General features: G+C 36.2%; 1 protein-coding gene across 5 annotated transcripts in view; it reads left to right on the top strand.

Annotated features, from left to right (window-relative positions):
• Positions 1–20,757, top strand: part of NOL4L (nucleolar protein 4 like) — a 188,479-nt gene that overhangs the window by 127,689 nt on the left and 40,033 nt on the right. For 4 of the 5 annotated variants that reach the window (XM_015282617.4, XM_015282616.4, XM_040695449.1 and 1 more), the window contains 2 exons: positions 12,408–12,587; positions 13,344–13,535. In XM_015282617.4, coding sequence (XP_015138103.2) covers positions 12,408–12,587; positions 13,344–13,535 — 372 coding nt within the window. The remainder of the gene's footprint in view (positions 1–12,407; positions 12,588–13,343; positions 13,536–20,757) is intronic. The other variant, XM_015282618.4, reaches the window with a different exon arrangement.

Here is a 20,757-nt window from a genome sequence, read left to right as displayed (position 1 = left end):
CTCTCACATTCTTTGCATCTTGGATCTGGGTTTAGTAAAACGCAATAGATGAGGTCTATGTTTCCCATGTATGCTCCAAAAGGATCTCATAGCCTGTCAAGATCACAGCACTCCATGAATTGAACTCCGTGAATGAGGAGGGGTGAGTTCACAGTGTAGGCAGTTGCAGCATAGAAGGGGTGCCACTTTCTCAAACTAGATATGGATATTTTTATTTTAAAAAAATACTTTCTATTTTGTTGTCCTCTCTGTTGTTTTAATGTCATATATGGAAGCCAGGGACAAAATAGTAATTACATCGCATAGAAAAGTAAATAAAAATGGACACGGACTTTAAAGCTTTAGGCCAGCTCAGATCTGGATGTGAACTTTCCAGCTAGTTCTCTGTACATGATAAATTGGACTAACATAGGATCAACTGTCTTTTCCTGAACTGGTGGAGGAACAAAGTTTAAATAATTTGAGTTGAATCAATCAGGGGAGCAGCATTTGTTCTTTCACACCAGTATGTTTTTTGCTAGAATTGGTTCCTTCAATAGCTTGTTCAGGAACACAGCTGGTGTGGATTTAAGACTGAAAGGTTCTTTTATTGCTTCTGCTTTCTGGTGCTCTTTTTGCTGAATGCTAAGGATACACTGGCCTGGAAGATTAAAGTCTAGAGATTGTCCTTGTGAGGAATTTTCCAGCAATACTCTTATGGTTACCGTCATGTGCTAACCTCAAGTGACAGATTTCACTTTCTCTAAGACAGTCCTTCCTTTGGAGAGCTATGGTAAAGGCTTTATTTGTCCTTCTCTATGCAAGGAGAAGGAAATTACAAGCCATTCACATAGATCAATCTAAAGATTTATTTGCAGAAGATAAGTAGGGAACTAAGCAGTAAATCTATTTTGTCTACTTCAGCTACAGACACCCCAGATGCTCTCCTGCCTGAGAGACTAGCACAAACCTAAAACACCTCCCACCAGTTCAGGAGCACTCTCTTCCTCTGTCCCTTCTTGACTGATCTCAAGTTTTTAATCTCTCCACTTGGCCCTCAAGCAATAATTAAGGCAATTATCCTCTGCCTTCTAGGGCTGGTTGTTAACCCAAACCAGCTGACTCACCTCCAGAAATAAGTTCATTGAAGAAAGGGGTCACTGCTGTAAGCAGATAAATGCAAAAAAGGGAAAAGCGCGAACAAGATAGGCTTTCTTTCTTGTATCCTCATACTTCTCTGTAATTGGTATCCTTTTCTGTTGCATATGCAACATATTTCTGTAATATCCTTGCTGTGTTCCCAGCTTTCCCCCAAAGCAATGGATAGTAAAGAAATCATCTGACATCAGGTGTAAATGGCTGCTCAGTACTGAACAGATACCAGGTTAAATGCAAGTCATTAATCGGTTGGTTTTGGTGGTTGGTTTGGTTTTTCATCATTTAGTTGAGGTTTTCCTTTTGTGAGTCCGACTCTCAGTATGATACCTTAATGTCTTCCTTTCTTCCAGTTTGTACTTTCCAATATATAAGTGGTCAGTCAGGCTCACATGATCAGTAGAGAAAGAATAATAGGAGATTCTCCTCTCACCCATGCTGGCACAAAGCTAGTGACTGAGCAACACAATGTGAAGGAGGGAGAGCCTAAATTTGTCTCAAACGATTGAGATAGTTGAGTTAGATTTCCCTCCTATACTGCTTCTTCCAGTTGTGTCTTAATCTCCTTCTCAAAGATTTGTATTGCTACTGTGCTCAGTCTGAAAAGGAGAAAGGTGAGGGAACATCTGAAGCACCATTGTGTAGGAATAAAGTAGGAAGGAGAAATCAGTAGAGGAGAGCTTACAGTAAATTTGGAAAAAGCACACCAGGAAAGATCATTTTTATACCATTGTTAAAACATTTCCCTCTCTTTTCCTAATCATCATTTTCAGTCCCTCATTATTTCATGCTTCTGCTCTGTGTCTATTCTTTCTCACGTGAGTAAGGATAAAAATAAAATTTGGAAGTGCTGCTCCTCCTTCTACATTGGAAAATACAGGTCTGCAGCTCAGCATCTAACCATGTGTTTAACACACCCAGCTGCTGTACAGTCATGGGCAGACTTCATAGGGAGTTGCTGAGTTCCTGAACCTCAAAAAGTGCTCTTTTGCCAAAGTCCTAGCAAGAAAAGGGCAGAAGCATCCTTCATCTTCATTTCTTTCATTCTACCTAGTGAAAGCAACACCCCCCTCCTTTGTTCCTGCTCTGGTGGTACACAAGTCCTGCAGCAATGGCCTATTATCCTACATCTGTCTCTGCTACTACTTTCTAGAAGTTTCTTTTGAAACTGTGTGCGTGCCCCTTGCATAGCTTCCATTTTCAGCTTTTTCTGTGATACATGGGGACATGAGAGACAGGACAGCAGGATGAAAGCAAGTATCAAAATAAAATCTTTATCTCCTGTATTACTGATATAATCCAAACTCTTGTGAATGTGTTTGCTCCTTAGGAGCTTTCCTCTGCAGATAGCAGCTTGGGTATATGGAATCTTTTTTTAATGGTGGAGTAGGAAACAATTATAGTAAAGAGTGAGAGAAAGAAAAAGGTGGTGGAACAAAGGTGCAGATACATAGTCCTTATATTATGTGTGGGTGTAGTGCCTAGCAAGAACTTCACTATAGCTGACAGTCTTAGCCTCAAGGGGCATTGTTCACAAATAAACACAATTTCCCAGTGTAGATTCTACAGGACTTGAGAAAATAAGGTTATGTTTCATGTTAGTAATTGAAGAAGAAAATGGGCTATTGAACTCTTCTGGTGTCATAGCATAAATTTCCACCAAGAGGGAGTACAAAGATATTTAGGGAGGAAGATATGAAGGAAATAGTGTGAAAGAAGTGAACTATGCAAGTGGAGAATGAAGCAGCAAGAACTAAAGGCATAAGAGAAAGAAAAGAATGTAATATTTTAGAAGAAAGCAGCTTGGAACAATTGGTCCAAAGTTAATCAAGGGGCATGAAAAGAGGGAAAAAAAGAAGAACAATTGTGGCAATTTTCTAGTTCATTTTAAGTGTTTGGAAAAAGGTCCATGACTAAATCATTAAATTATGTGAGATTTATATTCTCCAGTAATGAAAGAGTAAACTTAGGACAATTAAACTACTACTCAGGAAGTTATTTCAGTTCTATATCTCAATTCCTGTTTGCATTGACAATAACTTCATATCTAAATCAGACTTTAGAGACCATGTCTGCAGCTGCTGTATGTAAAAATTACTTTTGAAATTGAGCAGCAGCCCGTGAAATTTAACAAGGGGTACCACTGTTTTCTAGAAGGTTGACTCTATGAAGATAGATTGAGTCTGTCAGGGCTTCTGACGCTCTTCTGCAAGAGAGTTCCTATGCACCTAGACTGCTGCACACTTAGAAACATGCTTGGTTTGCCTTCTCTCCTGTAAGAGAGATGAGGACAGGTTGCAAAGACATAAAGTGAGAATCCTGAGGCTTGAGTTGTTATGACTGTTGTGATATGCAGATTTACACAGCTTTTCTCCATCTTAATCACTTCTTAAATTTGATTACATTATAGGTTTTAACTCTCGGTGAGAAGAAATGAATAGCTCAATCTTTTTAAAAAATAGTTTGGAGCTTTTAGCAGCTGGTTGTCTAAGAACTGATCAAAGAATGATGGGTGTCTACTGATAGTCAAAAATGCTCACTCTCTGCCTGTGAGGTGAATCTTAATGGCCATTAAAGTATATTTTAAATGAAAAATATTCTCTAATTCACACATAAATTGTTGATATTTCTTTAAAAACATATATATCCTGACAAATGAAGGGTGTGGAATCAGGGTGGAAACTGTAGAGATTCTTCTCAGAAGGTCAGCATTTCACCAAAAAGTAGAAACAGTGATTTTCTGCTTAAAGTTTTTGATTGACAAAAGCACAAGAATGTTACGGGGCTATCCCTGACTTCATAGATGATTTGATAGTATCTGCAAAGTATGCCAATGCTGTCCTTGGAACACCACTTATGAACTCTCCTTACTTTGTTAATAAGACAAGATTATTTTTTTTCCCCTCAGAAGGTTGGCTCTTCAGAAGGGCATCATATTTGTAGTAAGATATTTTGGATCTATTAAGTGTATTATAGGAAGCGTTTAAATCCTTTATTGCCTTGTGGTTTGTAGAAATCCAGAAGCTTATTATGGAGCTTTCTTATGTGACAGCCTGTTTCTCAAGTTCACAGAAACTGTCAGATGCTTTTAGAAATCCAAAATAGCAGTTGTAAAATTAACAAATATACAGTCAACAAAGTACAGCTGGAAAGAGTACCATAGAGAGATAGCAAGGGAATAAACAGAGAAGGAATGCTCACCTATATCTGAGGATTTAAGCTTATGGTGAAAAGCTCTACAAAAGAGGAATCTCCAGAAAGAGATCCATCCTCAGGGGCAGTCAGCCCTTAAATGGGGTCTAGGAGAGGAGGAGCCAGGCTCCACCCCTTCTGATCACAACAGGTGAACTGCCTTCACCTGTGCTCCCATGCTGACTCAGTCCTTGCCTCAGGTGACCAATCAGTGGTTCAGGCTGTGACTCAACAGTTTCCATACAGCAGTGGGTAATGCCAAAAATAATTTAGGCTTTTGAGTCTGTCACCATTTAGCATTAACTTTTTAACAAATGTTATTGTATTTTATTTTGCTGAAAAATACAGCAGCCACATTGTACAATACTACTAGTTATTGCAGTTTTTTTTTTTGACTGGTTGAAAACATCTGTCCTCCAACATCCATGACTGGAGTTCTAGAGGTTATTAATAAAACAAGTTTATAAAATAAGAGCAGTGAGAAGCAGGCACATCCCCTGCTCTGTTAAATTAGCTCTGCCTTTGTCTTCTCGACAAGAGTGGGCTAAGGACATTTGGACATGCTTCTGATTATTACAGAATTCTGTTCCTCTAGAATGTCTGGGTAAGCACCTTTTCGCCAAGCAGAGGCCATCCTGTGGGTGTTAAGTCAAGAAGGAAGAGACTGCTTATGAATGAATTAGAAAAATATTCCGTTACCTATTGCCTCTCAATACACTTTGTTATTCTATTTGTCTGAGAATTCTCAGTTGCCTTTCTAGTTTTACTCTCTCCTTAATTTTTGACGTTGTTTATACTGGAGTAGAGGGATACATTTTGATAATATTGATCAATACCAATTGACCTAGGATAGACTATATTTTATCTAAATTGAGATAATGTGCAGAGAAAAATCTGTGTTTCACAGTCTTTGGATAATTGAAAGATAAGAAATAATTTAGTCTTCTATCTCTCCAGATATATACTGCTGGAATGAAACTCTTTGGATAATTGACAGTTTACAATGGTTGTTGGTAGTAAATATGCCTCTGGTGAAAAGATTGTTAAAGCAAACAGGTAATATGATATAGACTGGATAATTACTGAGAAAGAGCAAATAGATCTTAGGAACAGACACTATTCTCTCGGTGACTACTGTAAAAACAATGAGTCTGGGGAAGAGATCATGTCAAAGACAGTTCTAGGAGGAAAAAAAATATATTCCTTAGTCCTATTGTAAATAAATGAACAATTGGCTTGTGGAACTGACACTGTTAAGACTCAGCAAACAAAAAAGGATCTTTTAATATTTTGGTGTAATACAAGTTTTGTGTAAAAATATCTTATACAATGCACTACAAAATATTCACATGTTAAATAACAGTGTTACAGAGTCAAACCTGTAAACCCTAGATTTCAGCTATTCTTTTTGCCATTAAAATGCTGTTATCCTCATGCTCCAAACAGAATTATGTATGATGACTTTCCGTGATCAAGGGCGAAGTTATATGAAGAAGCTAGAAAAGACAATTGTAGTATAACAAGGAGTAAAATAGTCAGTCAGATACAAATATATGAGTAACACAAGCAAATGTATGATAACATGAAAATGAGATTAATTGGATCTTGTAATAAATGTGAGATACTGGAATTTTGTTTGAGACTTGACAGCCTTTTCTATAATCAGAAAGAAAAAAAAAGATGGGTAGTAAAGTTTCACGTACATGATAATATAAAGGTTTAAAGGGAATATGTAAAAAGGATAACAGTAAAGTCTGGAAGAGAGGAAGGCATATATTTTAAGAAAAGTTATGGAAAAAAAATGGCTTACTAACGAAAAATCATGGAGAGCTGGACTTCTATCTATAAGGCCTGAAAGAAAATGTTTGGGATAACAGCTGAGCATCAGTTTTCCAGTTCTGCCTCTTAGATTATTGTTTAAACTAAGGAGAAAAAAGGTAGGAAAGTTTGAATTCATAATTTCATTTTAATGTCATCTCTTTTAATGCAAAAAAAAAATCCTATATATGCCAGAAATGTTACTTATGATACAGATTTAATGTTAAAACAACAAGAAAACTCCTGTAGGGAAGTTCTGTGCAGTATGGAAAATTTGGTTTGCGTAAGATGGAAAGTTGAGCTCAAAGAAACTGATGTTCCTATCAAATACAGTTCTTGGAGGAAGATGTAAGATATAAATTCACCCTTAACCTTGCCAAATGATTTTTTTGTTTAAATACGAAGTAAAATGCACAATTTGTACTCACAGTCTGTTCACTGGAAATTGGTGTGTCACTTTACTCCAAAACCCTGAATCTGTTAAAAAGAGTAAAGTGAAATAAAAAATTTAAGTTACATTGTAGTTTAGATAGTTTCAGAAAAATGTATTGAAAACAATCAAACTAGGTGTCAGACTTTTCTAAACTCTTTCTGTACCATCAGAATATTCTCTTTGAAAATATGTACACATAAATAGCACAAATGAAAATGTATACACAAACCCACACATAACTTGCAAGAGGATTTACTGAAGCTGTAGACTTTTGTGTATTCAGTGGCAGAGTGGGAAGGACTGAGGTGCAAAAAGAGAAGGAAGAAAACGTTGGAGGTACAACTCTATATGAGGGATGAGCAGAATGTTATCAGCTTTATACTATGATTTTATTTACTCATGTTTTTTTTTTTTTTTTTTTTTTTTTTTTTTTTTTTAATTTAGTAACTCTTAAAGGTGTAGAGACATTACTAGGGAGGAATCAGATGTAGCCAGGAGAGTGTTTTCATCTCTACCTAGCAGCAGATATTGCTTCATGCTTCCTTCCCTTTTCATGCAGAGCAGAAACATGAGTTAATGCCTGCCAGCTCTTCACATTTCTGTGGTCTAATATAGCAACTGAAAGAATTACATACTAGAACTGCGTGTAAGAAATAGAACACAAATGTAAGAAATGAAGCCCAGTTTTCAAACAAGTTGCACTAGACTTCCTTCAGAGACCTCTTCCCCTGAGATGCTGGGGTCTTTCATTCCCCCTTGGCATTAAAAATCTTAAAGCCACAATATTCCCCAATTGGTGGTCATGACAAATAACCAGCATCATAGATGATCTTTTTGACTCTGAGTAACACTTTGTCAGTCATCAGTAACCTTCTCTGTTGGCTCACAGGTAGTTAAGAGTTGCTGAGCGCTCCATGTCTATTTCTGGGAAAAGCCTCCTGCAACAAATACATGTGGTGTCATTCAGGAGATAATGGCTGATGGCCATATACCAGCATCTGAGCCTACTAGGCACTGGGGCAATATGGTAGACATTGATTTTGTTCATGTTTGGGGTTATTTCACAGAAACTAGTAGCACAACTTTTTTTGGTTCTTGTGGATTTTTTGCATTAATATCTATTTCATATAAGTGGTATTTTTTTTTCTCCTCATAAATAAAGTGATGTACTCTTTCTATATAAGCATACAGAAATCAATAAATCAGTCAAGCAATAAATGAATCTATTTTCCATAGAAAGGCCTCATATGGAATACATTTGAAGTTTTTGAACTTATTCTTTGAGAAAGTTTCAGATAAAATATAGAACTTTTAGAGTAGGCCAAAGAGAATGGTCGAGAGTCTAGAAAATGTGTTTTAGAGAAAGAATGCATTTATTGGGAAAGAAATACTGGGACACTGTAAGAATCTGAATTCAAACATCTGGAAGATTGCTATAAGAAGGAAAGAGAATGCTATCTTCTCCAGGTACATCTGTTGTATGTTCCCATATGTAGTAGACAGATGAAAAAGACAGAAGCTTAGAACCATCTATAAATGTTTGATGTGTTACATATATTAATAAGTATGCATACAACTTAACACGTAGAATATTTAGAAGATGCATATCATCTCCATCATTGGAAATCTTAAGATAACTTCCATACAAACAGTGGTCAGGAATGACATTCTGACCCTATGGCAGTAAGATGTACTAGTCAACTATTGTTCCCTCAGGTTTTTATTGTATAACATGACACCTTCCTTCAGGTTAACTTTGTTAGTGACTTGTCATTCATTGGAAAGATGTTGGTATTTCATGTTAAGCTTCTGAAACCAAGTTATTAGGCAATAACTTGTTTTTGTTTTTGTTTTTTTAATGGAGAGTATGATAGATACCTACTATTACAAGGGAAAAATTAAAAGAATGAATTAATTAAAAGAATGAACTCAGAACCTTCAGAAAAGGATAAAGTGGCCAAAATATATTTATCAATGTCTCAATATTTTTAGGGCAACATAACGATTTTTTTTGTATAGGTAATACTCTAGGCCTTATTTGTTCTCCTTGAACAAGTTCTCCTTTTACATTTCTATTGGTTTCTTTTTTTTAAACACAGAAATTTCATACTTTATAGGTTTCTGTCCATCTAATACTTCCACTTCAATCTTGCATTGCTATGAAGATGTGTGCTCCCTTTACGTGCGACTAGCACCATCCTGCTAAGCCTAAAGGTTTGTGCTTGTTCTGCTCATGAAAAAGTGAAATTTCTTCTGCCAGGTTCTTGGTAATACTAGGCAAAATACTTGCAGGTAGTCCAATATTCATATGCACAAGGACAGAAAGAAGAGTCAAACTTGTCCACCTAGTAAAGGGGCTCTCTGACCACCCCGCAACCCTTCCCAGGAAGCAGCCTAGGTTTAAGAGATACTTTCCATTCAGTGGCTGGCCCTTACGTGAGCTCAGGGTGCCTCCATCCTGGATCCACCCCTTCTGGTCACTTGGGAGCACAAGTGCAAACAATTTGCCTGTGCTCTCTGGGCCAGCTACAGCCCTTCACCAGGTGCTCAATCACCAGTTCAAGCCATGACCTAACGGTTCCCCTACTGTTGGGGAACTGGTTTTGGTGGTGAACTGGAACCATGAACTGGTCTTAAAAATCAGGAATAAACAAATAAGAGTGGGGTTAGCTTGAATTGCTTCTCTAGTCTATTTCACCCCAGGACTATAAAAATGTATGTATCAAGGGGTGCACAGGAATAAATGAGCATGTTCTTGCCTGGCAAAGGCAGGAGCAGCCCTTTCAAAAGACAGTGCCAACCTTACATAATCAGGCTTCTATGATGTAAGACTTAAAGTTGAAGAACGTGTTAAGAAAAAATTATCCTCTGCTGTCTTAGTCCATGTTTATACACCTCTGCAACTGCTAAACGGAGTAGCATAAGAAAATGGTTATCAGTTTTTGCACAACTACGGAGTCAAAACAAATGAGGGAACAGCCTCTTCCTTCTCTGCCTAAATATTCTTTTGTGTAGAAATATAAATATGTAGAAAATATATTTTTAACTGAGCTTTTGTAATGACAATTTGTTGACCCCCCTGCTAGGAAAAAAGCTTACATTTTCCCTTTCTCCCTTTCTTTCTTCTATCATCAAATCCCCAATGAATAATAATTTTTGCCACGCAAAAATTCATAGGGCAAGTTATTCTCCACTTTTCATTTGCGATGCTAAAATTGTTCTTGAAAGAAATATTTGGCAGAAAGCATTGGACAAGGCCCTCTGCAATGCTTTCTTAAAACAAACAAACAAACAAACAAAAAAAACACCTTTTGCATTTTTTACAGACATAGCTAATACATTCTGGCTTGAATTTCTTTCCTTCACAAAAGCAAATTTCAATCCTAGTACATAATTTATGATCTTGGCATCTAGCCCAAACATATGTACATGTTGAAATCAGTTCTGCATCTGTTTAACTTTATGCACATGAGTAGTCTAATTCAATTTAGTCTGATGAAATGACTTGTATGAAACCAAGTGTTTGTGGAACAAGAATTTCAGACAGTATGGTTCTTCAGGGCAATAGCTTCTGCTTGCTGAAACTTTATATGGTTCTTAGCACAGGAAATTGTATTTAGATCATCTAGGATCTCTCTTTGAACCATAGCTGTAGTAAGAAGAGAAATGATAAAGTGAAAAAGAACAATTCTTGCAAGCTAAATTACTTTCTACTTCTTTTTCTTCCTCTTCTAAGAATCTCTTTACTACTAAGTGAAATCATTCTGGTCATTCCTTCATAACAAGCTATCAAACTGCTGCTGTTGGCCTTCTGGTAGCCACTGACAAAGTTAAATACTGTTGTTTATATATGCTAGAATCTCTTATATGTTCTAATCATCATCTCCTATCTGGATGGAACCAGATTCTTCCTGAAACTTATTATTATTCAATGCATTCAACACTTACTACAAGGAAGAGTTATGAATGAGCAGCAATGCAGATATTCACCATCTTCCCCAAGAAAACATCAATGTGCCAAATAAGAGAACAGGGTTTTTGCTGCTCTCTCAAGTCTCATCTTCCCACACCATCTCATTCTGCTATCCTGAGCCCTGCAATCAGGCAAAAATTTTTTGCCTTGCAGCTGTGCAGCTGTAGGCTGGCGGAAGACAAAAGGTGATGCTGAGCTTACTAATTGTTGAAGATATTTGTATCCCAAGGCTGGCATTTCTGTTTTCTTCTGGTATTTCTTCATTCTTCCTATCTCCATTATGGAAGATCTAGGCAGTGAAGAGACTCTTAGGAAAGGGGTTGAGAAAGAGGCTGCAAGACCTGCTGTTAGGTGCATTAGATATTTAAAAGTGGAACTCAAGAGGATCTGTACTGTGAAAATGTAGTCTGGGAAGGTTAGATAAGGAAGGCTTGGACAATGAGTGCTGGAAAGGCAAGGAAATGAATGGGAGTGACTGCAAAACTGGTGATGTACAGAAGACAAAGATGAGATGGAAATGAAAACAGGGAAATAAAAAAAGTTATGGGAGTAAGAATTTAAAGCAAGAAGTATATCTTAAGGACTAACGCAGTTTTGTTGGCCTTTCCCTTCTACCTCATTACCCAGCTACATTCTGTGACTGATGAAAACACCCCTGAAATAAAAAGAGAATTCTGGGAGGCTCAGAATGTAGCTCAGAATGTGATGTTATGCATGTGTATTTGAAATAAATTTATGATAGAGGCATTATGCTCTTGAGTTTTTTTGGCAGCATTTAGACGAGGCATCAAAAAGGGATTCATGTGAAATTCAAAATGTAGCACCTGATTCAGATTCTCTAAAGCTAATAGAATACAGTATGCTTTGAAGTGATGGAAAATTATATTGAAATATTACAGGATTAAAATATTATAGAAATAAACTTGAGCTCGGAATTACCTTCAGGTGAATGTGATGGCACTGTTGAAGATTCTCTGTGATACCTTTGTGTGGCTGGGGCAAAGATTTAATTTTAAAGTGTTAAGTCATATAAAGCTTTTTATTCCTGTTGTCTTTGTGGTTTTCATTCTGAAGCACATGCAGAGGAAGCAGGTAACTGAGTCTTAATATTACAAGGAAAGATGTACAGTATTGACTCTCTTTGTAACTGAAAAAATTTTGTCCTACAACTGGGTAGAACTTTAATGAGATGGTCATCTGATTTATACAATAAGCTGACTATTCTGCTAAGGGGAAAATTCTGAATGCTGATATGTGAAAATGGCTGTACTGTATATTTCACAGCAGAGCATTCATAATGTTAACAAATCTACACACCTCTAATTCAGTGTGGGGTTTTGCAAATGAAAACTAGAATACAATCACCTCCCTGTCTTCAATATTTTTAACTTATTGCAGCTATTATATTTCATACCAATTGAATTTATATCTTTTTTTTTTTCTACTGGAATCTGCTTTGCTTTAAAATGTGAAATTTTTAATCATGTGTGATTTTATGCAATTCTACTGCCCCATATTTGTTCATGGCTAATGTACAGCAGTCACTATTTGTTAGAATCTTCCATGTGTAACACTTGAACAGTGCTGTATGGCAAATATCTCATCTTAACTTTAATACCATGGGCTATCTATTTGGTAATTGATTTACTGAATTTACATCTGGTCACATTTTTTTAAAGCATGGAAATGAATATTATGGTGAATTGTTCGTTCTCAAAAGGATCATGAGCACATTTTGTTGAACAAAGAATAGAACAAAATCACAGAATTATTTAATGTTTATGAAACATTTTTGATGAACAAACATTATTTCTATGGTGATTTTTTACAAACGTATTTTTTAATATTTTTTTTTAGTCTCCTGCACATAGCTATTCAAGCTATGACTCTGGCAAGAATGAGAGTGTAGACAGAGGTGCTGAAGATCTGTCTCTGAATCGAGGGGATGAGGATGAGGATGACCATGATGAGCAGGAAGATCCTGAGAAGGTTAATGAGTCAGATGGGGTAGAAGCTGAGCGACTGAAAGCTTTTAATGTAAGTCCTCCTGCACTTCTTGCTTTGCTTGCCTCTGCTATCTCTTTTTACACTGTTATTTATGGGCAAATTTGACAGTATTAATGGCACATTAATTTGCTTGATCTCTCAATTATTATATTGATGCAGATTAAACACTTGCCAAAAGATAACAGATTTACTGTGTTTTGTTTAGAACTTAAGGCAGAGTGCCATCTTTACCAGTGAAGAAAGCAAAGCTTTGTTTTGTGTGTGTGTGTATGTGTGCCTGTGTGTGAATGTGTGTACGTGCATGTTCAGTAAGTGTATGGAAAGGGGCTGTAGCTAGTTTATCAGAAGACCATTCCAGTGGTCAGCTGTTCTTTATTGCTTTCCCAGTGTATGTAATTATGCATGAAAACACAAGCAATTGTTCAATCCAAGAAAAGTGAAATTCACTTCAATAAAATGAAGTAGCAATCACTGCTTATTGTTAATGATGAAACTAAGTGGTGCCTATTTTCACAGTCTGTTCTGGTTTATCTCGCAAGTTCTATATCCTGTAGACTATTCTTTTATTCTTCTTCTTCTTCTTTTTTTTTTTTTTTTTAGTTAGCTTCTTCCCACTCCCTAAATAATCCTTTAAAGTACTGTTTGCTTAATATTTCTGGCTTCCCATTACAAAGCTATTCCGTGGATAGAAAAAAATGTCTTCCTATCAGTAATCAAGACAGAAAGCTAGGAAGAGAAGAGAGCAGCCCTCCAAACCCGTCTCCTCTGTCTCCCTCTTGCCAACAGATGTTTGTCAGGCTGTTTGTAGATGAAAACTTGGACCGAATGGTCCCAATCTCTAAGCAGCCCAAAGAAAAGATCCAGGCTATCATTGACTCATGCAGGCGACAATTCCCTGAGTATCAAGAGCGTGCCAGAAAGCGCATACGTACTTACCTCAAGTCCTGCAGGCGGATGAAAAGAAGTGGTTTTGAGATGGTGAGTTTTGATTTAAAACCCAGCCCTAGTTTCCATCAAAACCCCATATGTAAATCCATGACACTATTTTGTTTTCATCTTAGTGTCTTTTTTTTTTGTTTGATTTTTTTTTTTTTTTTTTGTAATACCAGGTCAGAGGTTTCTTTTTCCCTCCTTCATTCTTCCTGAATTTATCCCCTTTCTTCACTGGTTTAAAAATGCTTTGAGACACTAGAATTCACAAGATGAACTAATATGGATCCATAGGAAAATAAAAGTAAAACAAGGGATAAGGGAGAGAAACCAAATGATGGCTGGCTTACATGAGTGGTCATCATGATGGCTCATTTCCTACTCAAGGTTACAGTTGGAAATTTTTGCCTGACAAAGTCTTAAGTAAGACAGGTTTTTCATTAAAATGCTTTTTCTGATCATACTTCTGTGAGCTCTGTCAAAAATATATCGTCCTAGAGAAATGCTATCTCCAAGCAAATGCCCAGTGTAGTAATATTGCATTGGCAATGTTTTTTGTCCTTGCACAGTTTATTCTACAAGCTATCAGTAGATGTTACCCCTTTGAATTATTTTGGTTGATATATATTGAGTTTACATTTTGAGCATCACAATGATGCAGTAAGTGTAATTGAACCAAAGACCATGAAAAGTATATTAACACAGAACTTCAACTGTTTTCAGACATTACTATTTTAGTATCACCGAATCCCCTGAGAATGAGTAAAGAATAACTCTTCTCACCAGTTGACAACTTATTTTTGTTTCTAAAAGCAATCTTTTTTATATCCCAAACTCAGCCAGGAAAGCTGCAATAAATTAGGTACCTAGACACCTTATGATTGATGTGTCTTAGCTTTCTCTCTGGCCATTAGATGACAATGAAATCACCTCATCTTTACACAAATAGATATCATTTAGCAATCAAACATATCATTTTTTATTTTAATGAATCATCTGCAAATCCATTGATTGCACTGAAAATATTATTGGGGATAATTGAATTTTACTGTTTCTCTCTTTCTTTCTGTCTTTCTCTTTCCTGCAGTCTCTGCAGAATACTTATGTCCATATGCTGTTTTAAGATGTTAGCTGACAGTTTTTTGTAGCGTAAGACCACTGTTGGATATTACAAAGAGCAGAGACAGGAGCAAAACTTTTATATGTGTTTGTGATTCTAAATGACTGCATTGCTTTATTATTGAAACACTGGGATAATGTTGTTTCTGAACAGTGGAAACACAGATGAAAAGACACAGGTAGAATTAAGGACATCTGTACTGATAAAAGTGCCAAAGATTGACTGACGGCTTACATGTCAAATCATATTGGAAATCTTTCCAATGTAAAAGGAGAACAGAAAATAAATATTTTATTTGATACAGTATGTAGCATCAAATTGCATCTATTCACTCCAGCTGAAAATAATTCAGCAACATCAAGTCCACCCTTTGTGATGCCAAATATTTTTGTTTTGCTGTACTTTCAAATGAAAATACTTAGAAAATTAGCCAATGCTAGTAAGTCTCTTCACTGTTCTGATTTAATCATTATTCTCACTGATGAGGAGTTATGTAAACTGACTCCTTTTTTGTTATCTGAAAGATTTGTGCAACTCCTTTTCAGTATGAATAAGGAATTTACAGTCTGACCCATAAAAGGAATTTACAATCTGACCCATAAAAGCTAGGTTGGCCTGACCTTAAAGGGTTATGTATATTTGCAGAGGTTACTTTTGGATGAATAAAGGTTGCAGGATCAAATTTATTCCCTTGAGAGGAAAAGGAGCAGAGATTACCAGGAACATGATTCAAATATGCAATCTTTGTAATTCATAAATGTTCATAATATTCCATTACATTTCATGATGGGCTTTATTTCTTTCCAAACAAACAAATCACCCTCTAAAATATTAAATTTGCTGCCCATGAATGGAACTGACAAGGCAAGACACTGGTGTTCATTCCAAAGACTGAGGCTTTCATGGGGCAGAAGGGAAATCTGCAGGTAGGAATATGAGCCAAAGACTATTCAATGTCTTTGGAGGACTTCCCATTATCTTCCTGAGATAATAAATGGTGCTTTTTGCTTGTTTGAATTTGTCTTGAATAATTCTCAAATGAAATACATATCCGTTTGGTGGTTATAATTATTTTTTAATTTCTAAATTACTGTGTTAGTACCTCATGATTATAAGCAGGTTTTAAAAAATACTACCATGGACAGAGGTACTTGACTGTATGATTATTTTGAGTGTATTCACCATTTTGACAGTGGAAAGGAATCACTTTGTCTGGATAACAACATTTGTTCAAAACAATCATGAAAGGACATGTCGGTGTTGATTTGAATCAAGTACTACCCTCAACTACAGCAGAACAGGATAATGATCTCCTCAGGAGCAATAGTGCTACCATTGTTACATTAAATAGGATGTTGGATAATAATCTCCACAGGTGGTGTCTTTTGCTATAGACACATTAAACACAAGGTTTTCACTTTGTTCAGGGCCAGAATTATATGTTTTGAGCATCTAGTTGCAGGAGAAAAAGAGAATTAATCTCTTAGGTGATATGTGACAGTTCAGAGTGTGCATGTGGAGTGGTGCAGCTATCTATAGCGTCATATTGCAAAGTGAAGCGAAAATGTAAACACTAAGTTTAATTGGTGTAAGACTGCCTAGTAAAGATGAAAAATCATGCCTGCAGCATGCTTCTGTCAGTTATTTGCCATCTGTAATCCAAACGACACTTCTCACTGCATACCAGGCCAGTTCTAGCAACGAGGCAAGAAAAAGGTTCAGTCTCACAAGTGTTCATGTTAGTTAAAGTTTCTTAGCATTAATTTTTTTAAGAGATACTTATATTTATTCTGCTCATACTTATGACAGCTTGGAGTCTGTGGCCTCCAAGGCAGCTTGAATAGCATCTTGTTACAAATAGCCTTTTGAGGAATTGAATATGCTTTCTTTTTTTTTTTGATTCTTCAGCTTGCAATTGTGCCACTTCCACTTTCATTCTCATGCAAGCATATTCCTCAAAAAAGCACTGTAAAGTTTTATTCAAGTATAGTAATATCAATTTTCTCTCAGGTTCTTTCTTGTGTATGGTCTATTGAGAATGCTCCCTCACTAAATTCTGTGATCTTGCTCATAATTTTCGATTGAGAAGGAAGTTTTTTTTAATCCTGAAATCACTGGCTTTGTGATGAGATCTCTGGATTCTGCTTCCACTTGTGCTATGCTGTAGCACTTTGTGAACTTCGAGTTCTTGAAGACTAAAATAAAGATTTTCTTTATTAACCCACAATTAAAAAAAAAATCACTTATCACCTCTCTCTGAAGGACTGATGGTAATGAGAATTCCTTTCTATATAAGAAGTGTTATCTGACCTATATATGCTATACAAGAGGGGTTTTCTCCCAGAAATAGTCAATGACCTATTTCACTAATTTTAAAAAATGCATACTTTAGAGTTGTCCCAGCCTGTGTATCTGTAGAAAAAATACAAATTAAGAAAAGATAGTAGACTGCTGCTGATGGTATCTACTTACTTAGTCCAGAAAATTTTAATGTTACAAACAATCAAATGGGATTGAATTAGCTTAATATTCATATCTTCATTCTACTCTCTGCTCCATCCCATCTGCAAGATCTCCTATCATCAATCTCACTTGCTGTATTTTGTTTGAAACTGCACCTTACAGTGTCTTTTGCACAGACGTATTTTTTTCCATGTGCATCACAAGACAAGATCAAGGCTTTAAACTCACAGTCACAGAGAGATTCTTTTTATTTTTATTTAACCTAGAGTGAAGCTTTCTTGGTATACACTACTGTAATACAAAGAAATGTTATCAAAGAGCAAAGTGTCACTACTGTAATATATTGGAAACAAATGGCTAAGTTATAAATGCCTTTCATTGCCTGAAGATGTTTGGATGCGTAAGAGCCAAGGAAAGGAGTAATGCCCTCCCCTGCCCTAAAGACGGTTCCTCAGTTACATCCTGTTGTTGTTCTTCCCAGCTCCTTCTATCCTATTGCCTGCATCAACAACAAAAAAACAAGCTTGGTGTCTTTTGATTCTTTTGTCTTTTGTTTGTGCCAATTGGCTGTAAGTGATGTTTCTACAATTTGCAACTGTGCACGCATGGATCAAGATGTTTTAAATGCATCTATTGAGGTGAAGTGCTTCTGTATTGTAATTGAGCAAATTCTATGGGAACTGTTTTCAGAAGGTGGTATGTTTTCTGAAATCTGCCTCTTTACAATGTCTCTGTTGTTAAGTTTTATCTTTACAGAGAAGAAGCTTCCATGACTTAATCAGTTTAGTGTTGAGTAGTCCAGCTGCCCTTGCAGTCACTTGACTTTTCAGACCTCCAGGCCTCTGTTGGTTGGAAATGTTGTAAGCATTTTAAGGAGTATGAAAGCCTGAGGGTGGAATGATACGTGCCTAATTTTGATTGATTAAGTAAAGAAGTATTAAGAAGAATATCACAAAAACAGTTGCAGGATGATCTACATATAGTAACAGAATTGTTATATTATACTGTACCCCAAACTCTTGACCTGTCCCTTTCCTTTCTTAGCACTTCTTTCTTGTGAAACAGTAGTTTATGCAGTTCTGATGGGCATTCTAAGTCTGTCTCAGATATGTTTTGATTTTTAGTAACTTATGCAGGTATGAACAATCTGTTGCAAAAGAGTAGCAGAAGTTATCTTGTTTCCAGTAACTTTGGAATATGTGAAGAAGTTAGCTTTGGAAATAGGAAAAAGGCATGATATGTGGAAAAAAGGATGAAAACAAAAAGGTGAAAAATACCTTGCAACCCTATGTTAATTGTTCTTTTCTTTTGCATTCTGTAAGAGAGGAAAAGGTGGAAATGTAACTTTGACATTTGTTTCAGTCTCTTATTGAAAAATTGCAGTAAGTTCCGATGTAGAATAAAGCCCACTATTTTATGGGGGAAAAAAAAGAGAGAGAAAAGAATGTTCAGCTTGATTAGTTTTTCTTGTACTATGACTGACATATTATGACCTCTGCTACAGTGCTACTTGATGAATTGGCTTGTGCAAGTAGTATGAGTACGTGATCCAACTCAAAGTGTTTGAACTAGGAAATAATGTTAAATCAGACTCGCTTGTTCCTGGTCCTCTAGAGTTTTACTAGCAAACTGTTTTCTGTTGGAGTGCTTAATCCATTCTATTCAATCCAAACCCATCTCAGAAAGAATTAGCTCTGCCCAGTGATTTCTATGGCTTTCTGTCACTCTGAAATACCGGATATATTTTGTATAGTCATAATCACGCTTATGTTAACTGAGTTAAGGTGCTAGAGAAATTAGGTGACTTGGGCTCCCTCAGCAATAATAAATGAAACCCATAGGACACACTCCTGAGCAATTATCCCCAGCTATCTTGAGAGTCATCTTCTGGAGATGCGTGTCTTTTCAAAGATATGAAAAATGAGCCTAGATAACTAGGTTAGACAAAATACCCCTTTTTTTTTTTTTTTTTTTTTTTTTTTTTTTTTTTTTGTGGATAGGTCTTATTCCTGTTGCTCACAAAAGATAATTAAAATTTCCACTAGCCCCACTGAAAGTGCTCTCTTGAATAATTGGACCAGGACTTGGCCCTGTATGTAGGTGCAGAGGCAGGAAAGAATTAGTTGGTTGAAAAATGTCAATTGCTTAACATATAGGCAAGAAAATGGATATGTTCGGATAAATGGATATAGTTAAGTGCTGTCAAAATGAATGTGCAATAGTCAGTCAGTATTTCAATTAATGTACATTAAAGCTGAAAACTTTTAAAAGTGATGTGAACATCACCGAATGTTTTATCATAGAATCATAGAATTGCTAAGGTTGGAAAAGACCTACAGGATCATCCAGTCCAACCATTCACTGTTCACCAATGGTTCTCGCGAAACCATGTCCCTCAACACAACATCCAAACGCTCTTTGAACACTACCAGGCTCGGTGACTCTACCACTTCTCTGGGAAGCCCATTCCAGTGCCTGACCACCCTTTCAGAGAAGTAGTATTTCCTAATGTCCAGCCTGAATCTTCCCTGACGCAGCTTGAAGCCATTCCCTCTAGTCCTAGGAAAATTATTTTTATTTTTATTTAAAAAATTTTAGGAAAAATATTTCTAGTTGTTTTTTGGAATTCCTTAGTCGGTGTTAGAATTGAGTATTTATCTGAAAGACTGAGTAAAATACATCAAAATCCAGTTTGAAACACAGTTGCTGCAAGTGTTAAAATGCGTCTATTTGTTCACATTTCACTATCCTGACCTAAATAAATATAAAAGTACATTCGACAGACTGCAGTACTGTACTTTACTTTATGAATTTAAAAATACTGTACGGAAAGGATTCAGAATCCTTTTAACTGTGCAGTGTGGAATAGTTCTGTGCCATACAGTTAACTACATTATACTGAGTAAAAAAACTCAGTTGAAGATAACGCATACCATGCATATTTTGGATGTTTTCTATGAAAAACTGCTAATTAGGGATTGCTATTAAATGTATGTTAGAGATTCTAATAGAATGTGTTAGATCATAATATGTTATTATGAATGGTTTGTGGCATAATATTTGATTATGGCAATGAACATAATGCATACACAAATAGCTGATATGCAGGAGAGTAGTAGGGAGACTCATGAAGTTAGGAGCTCAAAATGCTTGATGATAGCTTTGGAAAAAATCAATTACTGCCAGTGAGGTATCTTAGGGATTCTGTTTCACCTTTGGATGCCCAATTGCTTTGGAAAATATGTTTTTGTTTTTGACTAGTAGTTTAAACGCGTTCTCATTCACACATTTATATTAGATGTTAGAATATCTGTGAACGGAAGAAAGTAACTTGTATATTTATGTGATTACAACCATCTTATACCACAGGATTCTCCTTTTTGTGTTTGATTGACCTAAAGTACAGGGAAGTATTTATGCAGAAATCTCAAGTTGTGAAATCTGGCGTATTAGCAGGTATGCATATGCCTGTTATCTGACAATAATTGGTAGCTGATTTTTTTCAGAACTGAATCAGAGCTGTGTAATATGTGCTAGAGTATCTAGACCAAGTTCCTCCATGAAAACTTGGCTTTTGTTTATAAGAAATTACTGGACCTAACAGCAAATATTAAGGTAATAACTTCAGGGGCAAAGTTGTCCAACTATAGGCAGCAAACAGAAGATACAAATTTTTTTTCAGGTGAA

Source organism: Gallus gallus, chromosome 2, assembly GCF_016699485.2.
Source record: "Gallus gallus isolate bGalGal1 chromosome 2, bGalGal1.mat.broiler.GRCg7b, whole genome shotgun sequence".
Classification (NCBI taxonomy): Eukaryota; Metazoa; Chordata; class Aves; order Galliformes; family Phasianidae; genus Gallus; species Gallus gallus.
This window is presented reverse-complemented; position numbering and strand designations above follow the sequence as displayed.